We start from the raw sequence: 22,455 nt of genomic DNA, 5'->3' as shown, positions 1-22,455 counted from the left end.
ACTTTTTTAATTAATTGCTTGCAACATTTTACATTCAATAGGTTGCAGTCCATAGGCATTTACATAAATCAGTGTTTTCCAACCTCTGTCCTGGTGTGCCGCGGGAAATTACCCGCCAAAAAGTCATACATCGTAATATTCTGAGAGAAAAATTGTAATGTAACGAGATTAAAATTGAAATATGATGAACAGTAAATCCATATTATAGAATGACAAGATTAGATTGTAATATTACAAGATGAAAATTGTTTGTTAATCTAACATTAGTAGTTTGATTTCACGCGCATCAACTTTTGGCTATGTAAAGTCAGTGTGACCACAAAACTGCTTTATGCATAATATTAAGAGATTAAACTCTGGTTTCCTCCCACAACCCAAAAAAACGCGCAGGGTAGGCTGGTTGAACACTCTAAATTGCCCCTATGTATGAGTGTCATAGTGAATGGTTCTCCGTCTCCTTGTGCCCTACGATTGGCTGGCCACCGATTCAGGGTGTCCCTTGCCTGGTGCCCATAAATATTTGGTATGGCTACAGCACCCCCATGACTATTGTTAGGATAAGATGTACGGAAAATGAATGAATGAATAAATTTGGTTAACCACTGAACCAAGTGATGTAATCATCTCATTTTCTGAACTGCTTTATCCACACTAGGGTCGCAGGGGGTGCTGGAGCATATCCCAGCTGATCTCAGGTCATAGGCAGGGAACCCTGAATTGGTGGCCAACCAATCGCATGTGATTTAATCAGAGCAATCAATTTCCCTACGTTAAGTGAATACCAGCTTGATAGAAAGTGCTATTTTAGTTAGTTTACTTTCAATCTTCCATACATTTCCAATTTCTCACAAATATTTGTTGCAAGATAATGAATTCTTCGTGCATGTTCTTTACCACTAAGTGCATTAGTCACGCCTGGCTAAGCATAAATGAGTTTTGCAGCTCTGCAACTTGTTTTGTTGCTGTAGAAATAAGAGCCATGTGTAACTAGTTAACCTTTTATGCAGTATTAGACTCAAGAATTAATGCGTATCCTAAATAAGTGCTTCTAATAGATTTTAGACCTGCAGGTGGAATTAAATTTGAATTGGAATGATTTAAATGTTGTACAGAAATACATATAGTTTTCCAACTGCCACTGCTATATTTTATTTATTATTTGTGGGATTGGATATGTAATATAACACGCCTATCTGGGAAGAAGTGATAAGAAATTGTCTTAATGTCAATTGTGTTAATAAACATACCTCAAAACGTCTATCAATAATTCCTCTGTAGAGTATTAAATTAGGCCTACTTCACTTTTTAATTTGAACAATTTCTGTCATCTATCATAATTTTTTTAGCAATCATAAATTCAGCTCTTACAAGACAGCTAGGAAATGGGACTTTGACTTTGACACTTCTTCAATGTCAAAACAATCTCCGCACCATTACGTTTGGCACTAATAAAAATCATTAGTCAAGTTCAACGTTGTTTAATTGGAGATGTTATATTTTATGCAATGAAAAAAAATGGGAATTAGAAAATACTAGATGGCACAAAATTGTGTACAGTTGGTATTGCAGCTTCTCAATAAAAAAGAAGACTATTAAAATTAAATATACATACTACATCACTAAATTACTAACCGTTTTTTATATTTTTTTTGTGTGTGTCCACCATTGTTCGTTTGCATCCATTTTTTTTGGTCGAACAGTGGTGTATTTCATTTGATGACGTTGATGACGTATACTGTATATCAGATATATATGGATGAGCATTACAGTAGCATTAATACCTATCTAATTTGTATATACACATGAAAGAGGCCCTGGTTGGCTTTGAGAATATTGTAAATGGACTGTTCATACATCAGAAAAATATCAGATATGTGTCACGTACTGGCAAAGAAATTGGAATAGACCTCCAATGTAAACATACCCTAATACCATGCCTCCTCTGTCAGATTGAGAAAGGCCATCTGCTCATTCTTCAGGAATCATAAAGGGCCCTGGTTCTTTTAAAACAACATCCTCATCCAATTGTAAGTAGATTATGGGGCTAGAGCAATGGCATGGTTTGATGTGTGGTTGAATGTTATTGACTCTATTAGAGGGTATAAACAACTTAGTCCTTATTTTGATTGAGTAATACCAGAAATAGACTGCTTTAATTTTTTTATTTATTTTACTAAACCCCACATCTTTTAGGTCTCTATGCATGGGTGTCATGTGGGTTGATGGATCATGTCCAGCAAAATCTTACTATTCTATTCATTATCTAAACTAGTGTTTTCCAACCACTGGTGTGACATGAGCGATGATCAGGTTTGCCAAGGGAAATTACCTGCTAAGGAGTCAGACATTGTAATATTCCGAGAGAAAAATTGTAATATCGCGAGATTCAAATGTAAATATAACGAACAATACGGTGTCGCTTGCACGTGGACAAATTCAAAAAGTAAGTCACGTGAGCAGTACAACCAGGAACTGTGACCAAGTCTCTGGATGCAGTAATAGCATGAGATACACATTTTGCACGTATCAAGGCTGACATTTGAATGATCCACCGCAAGACCTTCGATCAACCTAAACAACTAGTATGAGGATGTGCTGACATGGTAAACACTACAAACACGTATATCAAGGCTACTCGCGTCTGGCCAGTCAGGGTACTTTTAACTATCGGTAAAAGGTAAGATGGCGGCGCTCTGAATGAGCAATAGCAGGCACATTTAAGTGAGTTTTTTCACATTTTATGCAAGATACGGTTTATTTTTTTCTTTAATTTCTTTCCTAAACGTCAAAATAAATTTTGTTTAGTGTTTTATCTGTTTATCTTTTCTGTATTTTGAAATAAATGACCGTATCGGCCGGATTATCTTGTGTTATGGCGTTTCCTCTTCGTCACCTTGCAGTTTCGTGCATGTCAAGTCTGATTTGTGCATATATAAGCTGTACCCTTGATTCAGTCATCTTTTTTTTTGTTACAAATATGGCTTATGTGCGAGAAAATACGGTAGTTGATTTCCATTCTGCTTGGTTATTACATCAGTCAGAATGATTTAATTAATTTTTCACTCTCTTCATTCAGCACTATAGCACATTAACGCACTTGACCAATCTGAAGAGACAGTCGCTTGGCACCACGGGTGTGGTTTGAATATCTATGTGTTTGTTTGTGTGTGAGGGTGTGTATGTCTATTTGTTTACTGTATGTCTATTTACTCTTTGCTGACCTTTCTTAGATGTGATGTGTTAAATTCCCAAATATAGTATTCTAATAGTGGTGTGCTTGTTTTAATATCAGAGTGGCTGTACACAACACTAAGACATTTAATGTGTTATTTTTCAAACCTATTTTGCCAATAAGAAGGATTCAGATTCAGATTCAGTGGCCTATGAACCATATTATATCTCCTGCCTTTTCACAAATTTCTCCATCTGTGTGAACAAGCTGTACATATCTCTGTTGTAATAACAGCCATACATCACTAAGGGTTGTGAGAAAATGAGACAAAATGAAACTGACCATGTGACCTGACCCAATCACCCAGTATCAGTGCCTGCTGAAACACATGTATGAGCGAATCATCATCACAGTTGACTTCCGTCGCCTGTTTCAGTCTGCTCTAAGATGAGAAACATTACTTGTGACTTCTTTTTTTATTTTTTTATTATTACTTTGTGTTTCATCATTCATTCACCCTGTTGTTCTATTAAGCGACATGTATTCAGAATTTAAAAATAAATTTGAAATACAGTCGGACTGTATTTTTCCAGATTTAAATCTACCAATACAGTCGTACCTCTACTTACAAAATTTATTATTCAATAAGCCATTACAATGAATAAATATGCCAAATCAATTCGTGTTGACGTGCATGTGCACAATTGTCAGGATGCTAATGTTAGGCAACAGAGGCAGAGAGCACGCGAACACAAACAGAATTCAAAACAATATTACATTGAACTTTTAATCCTTTTCATTGCTTTAGGATTTCTTTGGCATTTAATTTTACACCCATTTTATTTATCGCCACTGCCTCTTACCTGTTTGGATTTAAGTTCCCCTTCGGCGGTGCTGGTTGACGGATGTTTTGAAAAAAATCGATCTAAAGACAATTTCCTTTGACCACTTTTAATAATATTTGTAAAATGCACAAGACAAAAGTCGTCAAAGTGGGTGATCGCACGACTCCTTAACACTTTCAGAAAGTTCGTTTTTTTCCTGATTTGTGCTGTTGAAATGGTGGCTGCTTTCTCTTCAGTCGCCTTCTCGTTGAATTCCTCGTTTATTGCCGAGCGTTGCATTAACCACTAGCCCGATCGCCTGCCCTCTCGACACAATTTCGCCCACCAAAGACTGCGGTTCAGGTTGAGGCTCGACTGAGAGTTCGTCGAAGGCACTCAGCGGCCACAGCTTCCTGCAAGCAAAACTTCAAGCCCACAACCACGAACGACAAAAAACAATGCGATATGAAGAGTTGTTGTCGACTGCAAGCCCGTCGAAAGCACTCAGCCACAGCTTCTTCCAAGCATAAGTTTCACCACACAACGGCGGTCAAAGAAACATGGAGGGTTGTTGTGAGACAGCCAATGATAACCCAGTAGACTGTAGGGAAATTGTCAAGTAAGGGAAATATATTGGCGTCTTTATAATTTGGATCTTTTTTCGTATCTTGAGGCACATTTGCATCTCGAAAGGTTTCGTAACCTGAGAATATCGTACCTAGTGGCATTCTAAGTAGAGGTATGACTGTACATATTTGTAGCAAGAAGTAATTGCAAAAGTTCTCATTACCCATCAAAGCATTGAGAAGTATCATTGAGAAAAGTACAATAGGCTCAATTGTTCACCATAAAGTTTTATATTACAAGAAAGATTTTTCAACAATTCAGTCCAACGTTAACATAGAGAAACATTCAATTATATTACAGGATTTCCCAAAATGTATCTAAAACTCAAGACAAAATTAAAAAATATTAATGAAATGTAATATTTTGCAATAAAACTAAATGGTATATACAATGTATGAGAAATCAATCACTATGAAAATAAATAATTTGTGATAGAAGGAAAGACAAGGAAGTGAAAATATTTTTCAATCAGTCTTCAGCATTGTCAGACAAAATATTTGTTAAAAGTTTGCAAATACATTAGAACAACAAAGAGATAAGTGTCAAAACAAGCAATTCTTAAATATTCAGTCATTCATAGCCATTGACGGTGATCATTTGATTAGTATCAGCCCCTTCAAGTTCAAATGGATTGAAAGACTAATACCATCAATGGCAGCCAGTGAGTTAAATGTAAAATACTTTTCTCATGCATTCATTTTCCATATCGCTTATCGTCACAAAGGTTGCGAGGTGTGCTGGAGCATATCCCAGCCAACTGGGCACCCTGAATTGGCACATCCCCAAACTCATACCTAGGGGCACTTTAGACTTAATGTTAAAAATGTTTTAGTTAAATACTAAACTGCGCTTGGATAATTGCTCATTTGTGTACCGCAAGAGGGAGCTTAATTACCAACTATTGTACTCCTACCACACTTTCAGAATCACTTAACTTGCGAATCAATTTCTGATCCCGAACTCAACATTTATTGAATAAATTCAGAGAGGTACTGTGAAATGAGATGCAGGGAGAGGGGTAATTACAGGATTGTTATGTCTTTGTATTCAATATTTTCTGACTTTCCTTGCGGATGGTTCAATTCTTCAAACTGTTACACATTTTAAAGTTGCTTTTCAGAGTCATTGACATAAAGGTGATTGAGTTGGCTGCTAAGGGTGTTTGTTTCCAGGTTGATGGAAGTTTTCCATGTTGTAGTTTCTAGTTGGAAAAGCCCAGGATGCAAAATTGGTGGCCAATGAGCAAAAAACAACTTAGTATTTTAACAATGGCCTAGCAATTTATCAGATACAATGCTATATAAACAAACACATTGGCTTGCACTGACAGTTAGACTTTTCCGGGCAGGAGAAAGCCCATTGACAACGAGGGGTGGAAATCTCTGGATAATTTATTATATGATACAATTTGCAATACAAGGCTCATAACCATTATACCACAATATACAGGAAACCAATCCATAATACCACTATTAAAGTGAAATAGTATTTGGAAATGGTAAAATAAACTGCTTATTTTTAGCATTTTGCTGAAAATCTGTCTAAAACTATTGTCTTCACAGTGTGATGCATTTCAGTACAACATTTCTGATCTACCACCGTTTAATTCAGTTCCCCTCATCATTCCCAGATGAAAAAAATATATAGTATTCCTTTTGAATCAATCACTTCTTAACAATGTGAGCGAATGACCTCAGAACTTGGAGTCAAGGTATGACTTCGATAAAGTGAACAAATCACAGAGGATAAGTAGTTTAATACATCTTCTTGATATTTGGCTGACATGGTTGTATAAATTAACAGACTTCATGGCGTTAATGTGTTTCTCTAAGGTTAAATGCATAAAGTGTGAATAGTTTGAATGGGTACAAATGTTTAAACGCAATACCTTTTAGCCAGTTTTATTTACAATTGCATTTCATACTGTGCATCTGGTGTCATTGCTTTGACATTGGTATATATTTAAACTGGCACTATTCTGTAAATGTTCCTGCCATTGACCTACCCTCGGTCTTCTGTCATTTCTTTTGTCACTACTGCCATTTCCCTTCTCTCCCTCAGGGTGGGATGATTGCCCTTCTGCTGTCCATCCTGTGTTTGGTTCTCATCCTGTACACCCGCCGACGCTGGTGTAAACGCCGCCGGATTCCTCAGCCTCAGAAGAGTGCCAGTGCTGAGGCAGCTAATGAGATCCATTATATCCCCTCAGTGCTGATGGGAGGCCAGGCCCGAGAGAGCTTGAGGAACTCACGGGGTCAAGGGCCAAACTCCAGTGGTACCCTCAGTATCAGAGAGACTCCAATTTTGGATGGGTACAAGTAGGGTTCGGACACTTGATGGGACTTTGAATATTGTTTTAGTGCAGGTGTCTCAAACCGATTCCGCCGAGGGCCGCAGTGGGTCCTGGTTTTTGTTCCAACCGATCCAGTGCCGCCATTTTAACCAATCAGGTGTCTACTAAAATAAGTAGCACCTGGCTGCAATCAACTGATTAACTGATTACACTTCCAAAAGGTATCCTCTTGTTGAGTTGGAATGAAAACCTGCACCCACTGCGGCCCTTTGAGGACCGGTTTGAGACCACTGTTTTAGTGTAATGAGCACACGTAAAAGAAGACATAATAATGTAACATATTTTAATATGCACTGTTAAATAACTTATTTTGATTTATTCAATACAAAATTCATCAATACTCATTAAATGTCATTATTTCGCCAGGTATGAGTATGATATCACCGACTTGCGTCACCATCTGCAACGGGAGTGCATGAACGGTGGCGAGGAATTTGCAAGTCAAGTCAGCCGCACCCTGGACTCCCTGCAGGGCTGCAATGACAAGAATAATATGGATCTGACTCCTGGTAAGTTTCACAAAATACAAATAAACTAAATGCATTTTCTGCAGAATACACACTCGTATATGTAAGTCACTCTGAAAAATAGTTGCAAGATAAGCCAGGCAATTCCTTAGTTTGTCAGTAGATCTAGCTTTTGACCGACGTTTGACCGTGATGCTTCTCCTCTGCCTGGATATTGTCGTCAGCTGCAATCCACTGTATCGTCAGTGACTGACAGAAATGTATTACACATCCGTATCTTTGTCACAGATGTCAGGGTGTCCAACTTTGCGCCTACGACAGAGGCTTTCCTCTTCTTCACTTAGTCCAGATGATAGATAGCCCTTCTCTTGATGCTGTCCTACTCACCAATCAACTGCATCCACAAAAGCGCTCTCGACCACAATGTACAGCTTTCATTCATTCATTCGTTTTCCATACCACGCATCCTCATAAGGATTGCGGGGGTTTGAATTGAATTGAACGCTTTTTATTGTCATTATACAAGTATAATGAGATTAAAAGCTTCACCATGAAGTGCACAAATGCAACAACAAACACACAGACAAATAAATAATAAATCCATAAGTAATAAATAAATAATAGTCCAAGTGCGATCAGCAGAGTGGAGCGGCCTTGTCTTTTTCCGTCTGAAGTCCAGGATGAGTCCGAACCCTATCCCAGCTGATTTTGGGCGAAAGGCAGACTACACTCTAGACTGGTCGCCAGTCAGCCGTAAGGCAGTGTACAGCATTTTTTTTTGAAAATGTTAAAAGAAAACCAGTCTTCAGTGTATTCCTTTCCTTCAGAGCATTACCCGAGAGATCTCTACTTGTGGAAAGTCTCCACTTCAACTGCAAGAATGCAAGCATAAAGCCCCCACTGGATGTGTTTTATTGTGGCAAACACTGGTATGAAGCAAAAAGTTACAGGGTATCCAATGTTATTACTTAATAAAACACAGCTCCAGGATACTGGGTTAGGCTTACTCTAGAATTCTACCAGGGCTGCGTGAAAATTGACAAGGAAAGTCATTTTGGCGATATTATGGTACCAGACTCTACAGTATTGTCTTGGGAACCATATATAGTTTTTCAGAATGGCTACCCTGTTCCTTATACTATGATGGTATCTTTACAGTTGATGGTCCTAAAATTGAGAAATGTTGACATTATGAAGAGTTGGGCATCAAGCTAGTGGGCAAATAATCATTAACGTTATTCATTAAGGCCATCCAATTTTGCAGTGGTTCTTCCGTCTAATTTCGCTGCAAGCAGTTTGGGTTCAATTCCCACTCAGTGGCGGTGTGATTGCGTAAGTGGTTGCCCGTGTCATCACCATTCTCATTCTATCTATCTATGTATCTACTGATCTATCTGCCGGTCTGTCTCGTTTTATTTATCTAATCTATCCTATCCATACCATCCAATCCACCCTTCCACGGGGAAATGAAAACAAAATGTTTACTCGTAGTTGTGTATGTTTGGTTTAACAATGGTTTAGTTGTGAATGATAATGTAATGCCCTCATCAGAGGGAGTAGTCTATACTTTTTCTCTTTCTTGACTGACACATTTTAGAAAATGGATGATACTGAAGAGGTACATGCATTTCACACACTTCTATTTTTAATTCACACAGCATAATTTGGGGCAATCTGCATTTTCCTGCTATGGTTTGGGCTGCCAAATCTGAAGCCCCATGTTAACATTTGAAACATTTTAAAGAATCTGTTTTCATCAAAGAAAGAACAACAAAAAAATGTGCTAGAATAAATTATGCACTGTACATTTATTGATTTTTAATTGTAATTTCTTTTCTCCACAGTGAGCGAAACAAAGTTGGCCCTCATGAACAAATATAAAGACAACATAATTGCTACCAGTCCAATCGACAGTAACCACCAGCAGAACACCTTGCTTCCACACAACACCTCCACCAGCCAGCGCAAGCGTCTTTCCAGCAACAATCGTTGTGAGTCACACAGTCCCACTGATTTACACTTTTAATAGAGACGAAAATGTGTTCAATTTTAACTTAGCACTCCCATCAAGCAATGTGCTTTTAATGCTGCTATATGGCAGTTTGTGCTTTGAAAAAACGCTGAAACTAAATGGGTTTTAATAATTTCAAATATACTGGGTATCCAATGCAATGAAATGAAATATATTTTACAACCATTAGCTTTGTTGTGTAATCTGGATTGTTTTCATATTTTAAAACATTTCCCATTCTCCTTAATAAGATCTGTATGACCCAGATAGTCGAAAGCTCAAATTAATAGTTAATTAGTTAATTCTTCAATTATTCATTTTGGGTCAGGTAAACTAATTTAGTTTTTGTATAAATAAATATCTTGACTAAACAGAATTGCAAATTTTCACCCTTTTTGTCTGAATGTCGTTTTTTAAAATGTACTAATTAAAGTAGAAATATAATTTATAGTGTATAGAGAATACAACTAACTGGCGACCAGTCTTGTCCGCCTTTCACCCGAAAGTCAGCTGTGATAGGTTGCAGCACACTGTGACCCTGACCAGAATAAGCCATGTTGAAAATAATTGAATGCGTGTATAGATACATATGGCAATCATGCCACAAATATACTATACCCATGCTTCACTGACAACCATGGGCATTTACAATACACAAACACACTTAATGTAATTTCGGTGTGTGTTTGCAATTTAATATTGAATATCTAATGTAGAGTATGTTTAATTAATCCAAACAGAAACTTATGTCCAAACAGACTCATATACTGTGAAAATACTGAGAGAAATAACATTCTCTCGTATGGAGTTGTTCATTCTCACTTGAGAAATAATGTTTCTTCATCTCGAGCCCTCTACTATGTATTGCACTCATCTTTAAGATGTTGTATCCATTCGCCCTTGGAAGATTTATTTGCTTTGCTTAGTAGTGATCAGGTACAAATCTCATGGTGTGAAACTATTTCAAGTTTTTTCAAGTATACGTTTTTTTTCATGAGATAATAGCTCTCCAGACTTTTGAAAGGAGCCAACTATTTTGGCTCCCCACATTGCGAACACTTTCTCACTAAAATTTAAGACAAATAGTGTATATCAGAAAAGAACTAACGGGCTCAGTGACCATAAAAAGTGCTGTACTGTGTTCTAATAATCGTCCAACTGAATTTGCAGTGGTTGGCCATTGGAATATATTCATGTTGTAAGTATTTTTTAAATCAATTATTAATACATTTTTAAACATTCTGAATACATTTGATTCAAATAGTGATGAAAAAATAATGAATTATACATTTGCTATAATCAGACAGCCCCATTTGCGATCACAGCTGTATTCTTGCCAGTGGCTCCACGGCTCAAGGTAGAATGAGGCTTTGTCTACTTCATAAGATGCTCAGGAAATGTACCTTAGCACGGAATACGCATCAGTATGTGATGTGGCAAGTGTTGATGTATCCCACCACAGTATAAAGAGGATGGAGGAAAGCCGAAGAGAGGCATGTATATACTAAAAGATGTGACATGGGTTGTAGGGTAACATCCCGTTAGCAGATAGCAGAAAGGGACAGTGTTATTTTATTATTATTATTATTATTATTATTATTATTATTATTATTATTATTCATTCATTTTGATTTTCATTTGGTTGTATATTTTCTGCTGTTTGTTTAATAACACAGTCAGACAGAAAAGATTGAAATGGGAGAGACAGATTGAGTATGGGTACATGAACAAAATTGAATATAGTCGTATCCTATCTGACTGTGTATTATTACAAATGATCACAGTTTCATTAACTTGAGGGACACCACGTGAGAAAAGTTCACACCAGATAGGTGTGGAAGATGGAAGACAGGAATGATTAGGTTACGGCAGCGCTTTGAAATGGGAAACTCATATTAAAACTAATAATACCAGTGGGCACAGGTCCATTGACATTCTAATCTACACTGTGTAGCTTTTAGTCCGAACCCAAACAACTACATCTGGATATGTGCTATTTGTGTACGCATTTTCCAATGCGTGTTAGTCATGTGCTGTATGGAATTAGACTATAGGCAACAAAAGAAAAGATAATCAACCACCCCAACCATCCTAAAGGAGGGCTGAGCCAGATAATATACTATCGGTGCCCCAGGACTCAAAACCATCTCTCTGCCACATCAAGACACCCAGGCATAAACCTACCTAACCACCACTTGTCAACCCACCAATGTTTGTTGAGATGCTATCTGAAAGTGCTACTTTCCTTCTCTCTACTCTTTCACAAGTTTCGGTAATTGCAGACTATATTTGTGAAGTGCTTCTACCTCGGCTTTATAATTGACTAGGAAGCTGTCAAAGGTAGACTGTATACTGTAGACTCTTGCTCAGCATCTGCTGGAATAGGTTTCGGTTTCCCTGCAGAAGACACACTGTAATTGATGGATGGATGTTTGGAACTTATTCTGATACTTAAAATTCAGCAATGGATAAAAAATAGAATTTCAAAAGGCATTAATTCAGTTATAAATTAATAAATTGCCTAACTTTCTTTCTGATACTCAGCTGAAATGTCCTATTTATTGTCTGCTGATCAAAATGTGTGCGTGACTCCATGCAAAAGCTTAATTTTAGTTCATTGAAAAGTTACGTTTTAGAAAACTTTGTGAAAAAAGATCTACTATGTTAATATATAGACAGGAAAAATACGGAACATTTCATTCTTGCCCAACTGATGATGATGGCAGCGGTGCACTCAGCCTCTATTAAAATGGATAGACAGGCACACGTTTATCATTGTATCTATTTGATTTACAACTCTACTTGATTAGGTTTATAGGTGAACTGGAATATTTGCCAGGTGATTTTGGGCAGGCATGTTACATCGTTGATTCGTAGACGACCAATTACATGAGGTGATTTTCAGTTAATTATAAGTTTTTGGTATAGGTGCCAATGATATGTACTTTGTGCAATCATATTGTGTAAATATTTATATGTTGGTCAATCGGCAGGGATGGAATTTGTCAACTTATTCTGCAACTTCCTTTGCTTGCCGTTCATGTTCACCTTTTTTCCCCAATGTAGCCGTCTTTTGAGTTTTTAACTCTAGTTTTACCCTTTTCCAGCATTTCTTTTTCTTGTTATTGTTTGCATATGCCATGCTGGGTCTTCTGCCAACATGATTTTTGTTTATTGTTTCAGATAGATCTTGTCACATTAAATACTTTTAAACTATCTTGATAGGTCATTCATAAAGTTCTTGTCAGCTTCTCTTAACTTTTATTTCCTGTCACATTTATCTCACTGAGACAGCAAATCATTGCTGCTTTGATACCTCCACAACTCACCATACACACGCACACACGCACGTTGTAAAACACAATGCCTTAACTCTTGTAAGACAAGTCTCAGTACACGTCCTCTAAATATACCAAAGCCTCTTGTAAAAGGCTTTCAGTTGGATTGCATTATGCAAATACTGAAAGAGCAATTTGATCATCATAATGTATTCTATCAGGCTTTATCCTTAGGATCATTGTGTCATAGTTAGGCATTAAAATATTTGCTTAATCCATCATCCTTCTTTGAGAGAGAAGAAAACATTCTCACATCACTGGAAATATAATCCTCCAAATATTATTTTCATTAGTACATCTTGTACTTCTTCTTGGCTCTGTCATGTGTCGCCCCAAAACAAGGTCATTGTTATGAGATAGTGGAATCAGTTAATTTACACTCGTCCTTGAAAATATTGCAATGAAAGAAAACGCTGCACTGAATGAGGAAATAACTAACAAAATACAGTAATTTTCTGACAAAAATCTGAATGTTCCCTCCAGGTTTGAAACCTTCGGCTTATAATGCTGTACAGCTTATGTATGGATTCATAGACTAATATCTTTAGATTCAACGATGCCAAAGTAACGGGTGGCCCTCTGAAAGAGTGGCTAGAGGAATGCAGGAAATCCAAGACCCATTCTACTGGGATTTTCACTCAAGATGTTGGTTTCATGTAATTAAATTTTTTATCTGGAACATCTAGATCAAGGGTGTCAGACTCGGGTTGGTTCGCTGGCTGCATTAATGTCAACTCGATTTCATATGGGCCGGACCATTTTAGATATAATATTTAGATATTTTTTTTATAAATGGATTAAAGGAACTGGATCAAAAGTCCTGAATATTCCTTTTTTATAGATCTAAAAAAATGTTTATGTGAACTTTTTTTTAGTAACGCAAAATCTCTTAATCATTTTGTTCCATATTAAAGTGGAAAATAGAAACTATTTTTATATATTTTTAGATTTTACAAAGTGATTTTTGAAGTAAAAACACAAAGAAAAACATGGATGAAAAAATTGCAATTATTGATTTAAAAGGCGGAAAATTAGGAAATATAATATACATCTATAATCTTCATTTTAATTTGAGTTGTGTTTCAGTTTACACTCTTGTTTTTTTCCCCTTCACATTTTTTCCAGAGGCGATACAGTGATGACTTCACTTGTAAAATATCTTGTCAGATCAGCAGTATCCCTATGAAAGTCTTAGCTCTTTGGAGCCAACCTAAGACTGAGTACTTAAAAACTGAGGACTGTTTGCAGGTGTTTTAAATTACATGTGGCAAATGTATACAAAACTGAGGCTTCTCCCCTTTTATTTTTTTAAAGAATGTGGGTTTTGGGATTTAATAAACTGAAAAATCTTAAACAGAACTGCTTGCAATAGTATAATTTTCATGTATGGGCTCAATACAATTTACATAAATAAATAAAATTGCTTAATTTTAAAAAATGTTCAGTAAGTAGTACTGTGTTTTTTACTTTAATTCAATATATAATTCATCATTAGTTTAATATTATTGATGAAACAAAATGACACTGCAATTGGCTGGCAATTCAGGGTGTCTCCTGTCTACTGCACACAGTTAACTAGAATCGGCTCCAGCACCACCCTTGTAAGAATAAGAAGTATGGAAAACGGATATACCAGTGCATTAGATTGCAAAAAATCAAATGTGAAAAATGAGATCAAATAATTTAACTAACCAAAACAACTTTCTCCAAAACACTTATACAGCATGTGCATTTCTGGAAGGGGTTGTGCCAGTCAATTCACCTCAAAGGGCCACATTTTGGTTTAGGAAGTTGCATATTGCCTGAAAACAGGGATATCACCCCATTCCTATGTGTGGTTGAGTTTGAAAATTGTGAACTTTGGGCGGCCAGGAAAAAAAGGCCTCTCGGCGGCCACGGTAGCTGTACTCGGCACCATGAGGGGCATCATTGTTTTTTTATCCATGCCTGCTCGAGAACATCAATAATGGATCGCGCCAAGCAGCCACGAGGGTTACTGCTCATCAAAAGAGATAATCTAGATCAATCAGAATTTACAGCTGTCATAGGTAGAGTCCATCATGTCTCTTTTAATAGGCTTGTCGAGTTAAGAAACTTCAACCTTTAAAAGTACTTGCATCTAAAGCCTACAGCATTTTTAGCAATTCATTTGTTTTATTTTTTTTGTGAATCCAACAGCAGGTTCAAATTTCCTGAACCCAGACGGAGACTCTGGTACTGAGGCTGACAGCGAGCCTCAGCTGGCTTTTTATACTGACCCAAACCGCAGTCGACGCCGGAGTCGAGGTATGAGAAATGGTAACGCCAACAGCGCATGGGGCTCAGGGGGTAAGAAGGATTTAAACTTCAATTTCTCTCACCACTTGATGGTGTCGCATCCAGAACGCATGACAAGTAAATATCAATGCTGGCTGTTGAAGGTTGTTGGCTCCAATGTTGTGGATGTTCATGGTTCGAATGTATACCCATAAAGTTAAATATTTGCACAAAGATGATGTTAATGCAATGGGACAATGGCTCAGAGCATGTGTCATTGATAGCTTTGCATCTGCTTGCGCAACTGTAAAAGTAACTAAAAACCTTATCACTTGTTTCAGTGTCAATCATTTAACGCATTGAGATATGACATTTCGAAATAATATTACACATTAATATTATTTCTTCAACGGTTTAAAAAATGGTGGTAGTGTAAGTGTAAAGCACGCTTAGTCTGTCTGCATGGTGTGTTCTAGCAACTTTGATCATGTACTCTATTCTAAATGAGGCATAGAAAATAAAGTACATTGCCCTTAAAATAAGCTTCTGTCAAAAAGTGTTACTAGCCTTTACCACACCGCCAAACCAATTGTTCCAACGTAATGTCACGAACCCAACACCTTGAGATGTGCAACCAACACCTTTAATGAAAACTGTGTTTAATAATAGAATAGTATTAAGAAGCTTGTAGCAAGTGTTTTCAAAGATCCTAAGGAAATATTATTTTTCTACAAAGAAGAAAGAAGATATCAAAAGTTTAGTTGTCAATTTCTACCTGGTTGTACACTATCAACACTGAAAGCATATGGCTTAGACCAGGGGTGGTGAACACACAGCTCTCGAGCCGCATGTGGCTCCCGGCCAAAATGAATGTGGGCCTTTGCTTCCTATCATATTTTGTATATATTGTGGCTCTTTGCCTTGTTTCATGTTTATCTTATTTTTATTTTCTCTTAAAACACACTCTTAAAAATAATGTGGCAGATTGGAGTTTAATAATATGGTAAATTTATTTATTTTGCTCTTTGTGTCTAACCTGTTCGCCACCCCTAGACTAAACTACTAACATAATTGTGTTTCAATATATTCAACCCTGACTGAACATCTTATTCATATAGAGAGTGAATTAGAAGGTACTATATGTAATATCCATACAGCAATACAGTTTTCGGTTTTGAAAGTCTTAACTTGATTTTATTATGAGTAAGGTACAAGTCTTACTACAACAATTGACTGCATTGGTGGTTAAATAATTTTGGATATGTAAGCAAATTCAACATGCATGGTAGGCTGTTTGGACTCTCTAAATTGCCTCTGGGTATGAGTGTGAGCTTCAATGGTTGTCCGTCTCTTAGAGCCCTACAATTGGCTGGCCACCAATTCATGCTGTCCCCCACCTGGTGCCCATAGTTGGCTGGGATTGGCTCCAGCACCCCCGCAACGCTTGTGAGGATAAGCGGTACAGAAGATGAATGAATGAAAATACATTAAAACCTTTGAATTGAAATGCACGTTGGGAAAAATATTCGTTTCTCTGAATTGTGAACTTGTAGATAACTATCCTGCTGTAGCAATATGCTGATTTGGTAGACACATCATGGCAAATTAAACCTTGATAAATGCGCTCTCTTGGAAGTTTCCCAAGCTTTGGGTCATGCGAAAAATGGCTCGTAGACGTCTTGTCGCTACGCTAAATGATATCTGGATGCTAATGTGTTGAGGACTGTAGTTTACGGAAGAAAAAAACAATATGCAAGCTATTGACGGTTTTGCCAAAACTACTAAAGCACTTTACATGTCTGTTTTAATTATCTCTTTTCCTTAATTAAGAAAATTTGTTTTTCTTGTGTGCAATAAAACATAATTGCATTCACATTCGGGAATATAGTACATAGTCCTTTTGCCATTGCTTTGCTGTGTGAGCCTTTCACAGTGGGCTGCCACTAGTTTAAAAAGGCTTTTAATGTTCTAAATTTTGCCAAACACATGAAAATTCCCAGTTTTCCACTGTTCATAGATGAATGTAAAAGTCTTGCTGTTGTTAAATGAATTATGCCTTAGGTTTACACTTGGTTTTTCTTCTGTTTAACAAAATTTAAAGTGACCCAAATAGAAACTTTTTGCCTTCAACTGACTTGAATGACACATCACAGTCAGAACGGGCTAAGTATGATTAGCTCATCTTTCCTCTCCCTCAAATATGACCAGGCATGCAATATATTATTCTCTATACTTGAGAAACTGTATTAATGCATTTTCATTCATTCATCTTCCACACTGAGCATCCTCAAAAGGGTTGCGGGGGTTGCTGGAGCCTAACCCAGCTGACTTCGGGCGAAAGGTGGACTATACCCTTGACTGGTCGCCAGTGAGCCATAGGGCACACAAAGAGACAAATGACCACCCGCACTCACAATCATACCACCATAAGCGAGAATCTCTACACCACACGCAGGCGTGCAAAATTGTGTTTTGAGTCACCAAAATGTCTTAGCTCAACTCCCCAAAGTTTTGATCAAGCAGCCTTTTTATAGGTAGAAAGCCCATTGTTTTGGTTTTGTTTCTGTTGCATGCATAATAGATTGTACAAACACAACATCAAAATCATTTCGTATGTCAATTTCTATCCATCCCCAATCCTTTGTGTGTTTGTATCTGGCAGCAGGTTCCCCACGGAGTCCTATCAATAAGACAACACTGACTCTAATCAGTGTCATCAGCTGTGTGATGAGCCTGGTTTACTGCTCTCACATATCCTGCAGCCTTTCTGTACGTGTAATCCTCCATGTGCCAGAGCACCTCATCGCTGACGGTAAGGCTTTTCCAGCAACCTAAGATTGTGGATTCATTTTTCTCTGTGATTGCGCTAAATGGGTGGGTGTTGAGTGATCTGAGCAGGTATTTTGCGCAGCTTTCCAGAGAATTCACTCTACTGTGTCACTAACAGACTGCAGGTGTTTGGTGGGCTATCCGGTGATTTGTTTTGCACTCTGTGTGACAAAGGTAAATGCCAGGTCAACCACCCCCTCCCTGTGTTTCCAATGTGAGAACACAACAGCTATGTTCTCAAAGCATCAGTGCATATTGAGGCCAGGTAATTTAGACCACCCCCAGGAAGTCCTTCATCGTACTTCGACTGAAGCAATTTCCCGGCTTTGAGTAGAGACAATGTAACATCCCCAGCTGCAGTGTGTATATATGGTTGTGTGGTTGTGTGGGTGTGTGGGTGTGTGGGTGTGTGGGTGTGTGGGTGGGTATATGTATATATACCTCCTTTTTAAGGAGTAGTATTTGCAATCGTACACAGTGCTAGCTCATTTTTTTCAGAAGAGTGAGCTGCCAGTGGTGATATATAATAGACTGACTAGCCTCACTCATCTATCATATGGAGGTTTGATTTGATTCAGGGAGCTGCTGCTTCCCAATGTTATTAACTAGTCTGCCAGGAAAACATTAACATTCAAGAGAGTTATCCATGGGGGAAACTTCGAAAAGAGAGATGAGAGATGGCAAATTCACCTGTTGAATTACAAAACCAGGATACATTTAGCATGTTTCCATAAATGTCTCCACAATCTCATCAGGCATGATGCATTGTCACGGTGAATCAAATGTACTAATGTGATCTATCTATCTAATGTAATCAAATGGATTCATTTACTGAGGAAAGATGCCATTGGTGCCCATAGCTGGGCATGTGTATATGGCCAAAAATTCCATTACAAATGGTTGGGCTTCTTTGTTCTAATTGGAGGAAATATTAATTTGCTGTTCAGTTTAAGAATAGATTCTACTGTTTTGAAAAAGAAAAACAAATATGAACATTTTAGTGTTGATTAGAAACAAGAAATTGCTCTGAGGCTAGGGGATAGATTTACCAAAGTAAACAAACAAATGTTAATTACTTTGTCGAGGGGAGTTTCATCCTATATAAATGAGTTTTTGCCAAGATGAAGACATGCAAGACTCTTAAAACCTCCGGAGAGGTCTAGAAGCATAATCGTCACAGGCCGGTCGGTCATGGTGACGTGCTCTGAACTTCATCACTAGGGCTTTTTGGAGTTCTTTTTTTTTTTCTGTCGAAGGAAGACAACAATATTTAAGGCCTGCCTGTCAGTTCCCAGAAGCTCTAGGTCTAGGAATCTCTGCTTAGTGTGCTCTAAGAATGGCCCTCTCATGTAACAAATGTCAAGGTTCAACAATTTCGTCATACGCAGTTTCTGGGTATGATGACAATTAGGCTTTTGTCAAGTAAATGATAATGACAAAGCCTATGTCTGATTATTATTATTATTATTATTAATTCAAATTCAAATTTAAAAGCCTTTATTGTCATCATACACAGCTGCGTATAACGAAATTGGTGGTGCTGCTCCAAGCTTTTCAAAGTGTGTTTTCCCAGTAAAAAAACGATAAATAGTAGTATAAAAGTATAAAAAGTCACATCCCGGCTAGGTGAATTCTAAAATATTTCACAGCATTCTAAAATATTGCACAGATTCTAAAATATTGCACAGATTCTAAAATATTGCACAGATTTCAAAGATATTGCACCTTGTTATTGCACACCCTGAAGTTATTGCACAGAAGGGATTGTGTGTCGTGGTAACTCAAGTTCAGAGTCCTGATGGCTGTGGGAAAAAAACCTGTCCTTAAGTCTATTTGTCCGTGCTTTGTGAGACCTGTAGCGTCTGCCAGAGGGCAGCAGCTGGAACAGGTTGTGACCAGGGTGGTATTGGTAAGGGTGGTCTGCTTGAACATAAAATTGTTTTATACGACAGGCATATATATCATAAGCAAATTTAACTTTGGTCTGAACGTAAAATTAAACTTGCACCCCAAAATGGCCCTCTTGTGTTGAATCTACATTCTGGGAAACATCATCCCAGGTGATATCTTTGTTATCTTTTTTTTTAAACAAGCAATTACTGGCTACAAAGTGACAGTTTGTTTTTACCTGTTTCACAATGAAACTTTCACAAATGACTGAATTTATTCTTCAAGTAGCACCACTTTATGTCAAAGCGCAAATGTGACCAGAAAACTTAAAACATGCATGACCTTTCAGATGCTATTTTCTCTAATTTTGATTATTTATGTAGTTATGCTGTGCAATGTTACTCTGCACACTCAAAGTCCTAGAGTCAAAACATGAATGTTTGATACCCTGAACATGTTGAGGCTTACATTTCAAATGTCAAACGCAAAACTCATCAGGCACTACAATATTTATTCCCATGAAAGTCATTTAAAAATTTGTTTTTGTATCTCTTTTTAAATGACTCACTGTTCCAGATAATGTACTATAATAATCAGTCATATGAGGTTGAACATTCAAGCATGTGTACTTCTAAGAAAAAGGACCAAAAATCAATGACATTTTCTCCAAGAATTATTTGCAAACAAATGTTGTTTGATTTTGTTCTTTGCAAGTGTTTCTCTTCTTTGCATCTTCTCTGAAGAGAATCATCATGGTAACTCCAGAATAATATAATTCTTAGATGACCTAAAGACAAAGATTGTGCAAGTAATGGATTAGTTCAGGGGTAGGAAACCTTTTTAACAAAAAGAGCCAAAAACATTTCATATGTTTAAATGTTATTCCTTGAAAGCCATACACAGAATTTAAATGCAGAAATACATTTTAATGTATGTCTTTTTTTGTTATTTCACTACTTTTAACGTACAAAAAGGTTTAAAATTATTTTGACAACATTGTTACACTGTTGCTAATCAAAAAGTATTAATGAGTTTTTGCATTCAGAAGAGTCTAATGAAAAAAAAAGATTAGAGTTCTCACTTCTGTCATGACAATAAAAATTAGCCTGGAGCTTGGATCTCTGTTTTTTTTTCAACTCAGCTATTTTGTGTGTGCTAATTTACCTCACAAAATAAAAAAAAGTTTTTTTTCATCCACCAACTTAAGCTATTTGCAATTTGAAACCCTTATGTTTGAATACTGTAGCATGTACTATTTTGTATTTATTTATTTACCAATTTTTGGTATGGAGCAGACAGATTGTAGACTACACGTGCTTTTTGTTCACATGATCATTGCTAACGTTAATGTGTAGCTTTTAAGGCTGTCTTTTATGATTGAAATGCAACATTGGTATGACGACACATCATCAATCTCCTTTTCAAAGATTTAATCTGCGGAAGGGAAGGGGATGTTGTGTGCTTCATTATTAGGCATTTAATAACATAAATCAGCTGCCCAGCTCAGTGGTAGAGTAGTCATTCCCCAGCCCAGAGGTTGCTGGTTCGATTCCCCGCTCTGATGACCTTGTCTAGGTATTCTTTTCCAAGATACTGAACCCCACATTGCTCCTGATCTGTGTTATCAGTAGGTGAATTATGATTTAGTGTAAAAGCACTATGAGTGCCATGAAGGTGGAAAGATGCTATGCTACAACTCTATGTCCATATACCATTTTTTACCCCCAACCTTACAAATGGCTCCTTTAAATATTGATGTAATTTTGTTTTTTTTGTTCAAATACTTTTTCAACACTTTTTGAAACTTTCCTCATGTTTCAAATATTACTGTTTGCCTACTACATGATATATGAATCAGAAGTTGCTGATCTATACCAACAATAATTTAAAGATTTTTTTTAATGGTCAAGGGTGTCCAAACATATTTAAGACCACTGTGTTTATTTTCATTGTAATTTTAGGGAAACACGTTTAATTAGATGTTTTTTTCCTTATGCATCATTGCAATGGTGTGCTTTTTGAAACAACCAAATCTCTTGACTGAAATTTGTGTCGAATGTCGATGTAAGGAAATGTTTCGGTTACTCGTTGTTCATTCGAATATATTTTTTCTTGCCCACTCACTCAGTCCATCCTTTTTTTTCCATCTGTTCTCGGCGTCCTCTCGCATCTGTAGGGTCAAGGTTTATTTTGCTGCAGGGAAGTCAGTTGGATGCCTCGGACTGGCTGAACCCAGCACAGATCTTACTGTACTACCAGCAGAATGCAAGTGGGCCATGGGTGAATGAATTGTGTGGGCGACGCTTGCTGGACCCCTGTGAGCACCAGTGTAATCAAGAAACAGGTGAGCCTTAATTAGTCAACATTGTGGCAGCATTATTTATACTTGGTACTTTTACTGTCCTCGTGGACCTGTAGCTGAAGTGGAAGTTTACCTCATAGATTCACCGTGACTATTTTTTTCATGCCACTTTTGTAGATGTTTGTAAATATTTTTGCTGGTGAATAAACTACACGAAACATCATAGGCTAAAGAATAAAGTCAATCAGTAGATGAATACCTTAAATTTATGAGTCCAATACAGATATAATCAAGTCAATCCAATTTTTTACATTCAAATGGGAAAAATCAAAACCTTAACGCCCCAAATCCAATAGTGTGACTTCGTTCCATTACATTCTAACGGC

The 22,455-nt window shown here is 37.2% G+C and overlaps 1 protein-coding gene across 8 annotated transcripts in view; it reads left to right on the top strand.

Moving 5' to 3' along the window:
* The window catches only part of astn1 (astrotactin 1), a 204,599-nt gene that overhangs the window by 42,176 nt on the left and 139,968 nt on the right, over positions 1-22,455 (top strand). For 2 of the 8 annotated variants that reach the window (XM_077615008.1, XM_077615013.1), the window contains 6 exons: positions 6,685-6,941; positions 7,343-7,485; positions 9,288-9,434; positions 14,971-15,120; positions 17,711-17,860; positions 21,944-22,111. In XM_077615008.1, the coding sequence (XP_077471134.1) occupies positions 6,685-6,941; positions 7,343-7,485; positions 9,288-9,434; positions 14,971-15,120; positions 17,711-17,860; positions 21,944-22,111 (1,015 nt within the window). The remainder of the gene's footprint in view (positions 1-6,684; positions 6,942-7,342; positions 7,486-9,287; positions 9,435-14,970; positions 15,121-17,710; positions 17,861-21,943; positions 22,112-22,455) is intronic. The other 6 variants (XM_077615012.1, XM_077615009.1, XM_077615015.1 and 3 more) reach the window with 6 other exon arrangements.

Source organism: Stigmatopora argus, chromosome 12 (assembly GCF_051989625.1).
Source record: "Stigmatopora argus isolate UIUO_Sarg chromosome 12, RoL_Sarg_1.0, whole genome shotgun sequence".
NCBI lineage: Eukaryota > Metazoa > Chordata > Actinopteri > Syngnathiformes > Syngnathidae > Stigmatopora > Stigmatopora argus.
This window is presented reverse-complemented; position numbering and strand designations above follow the sequence as displayed.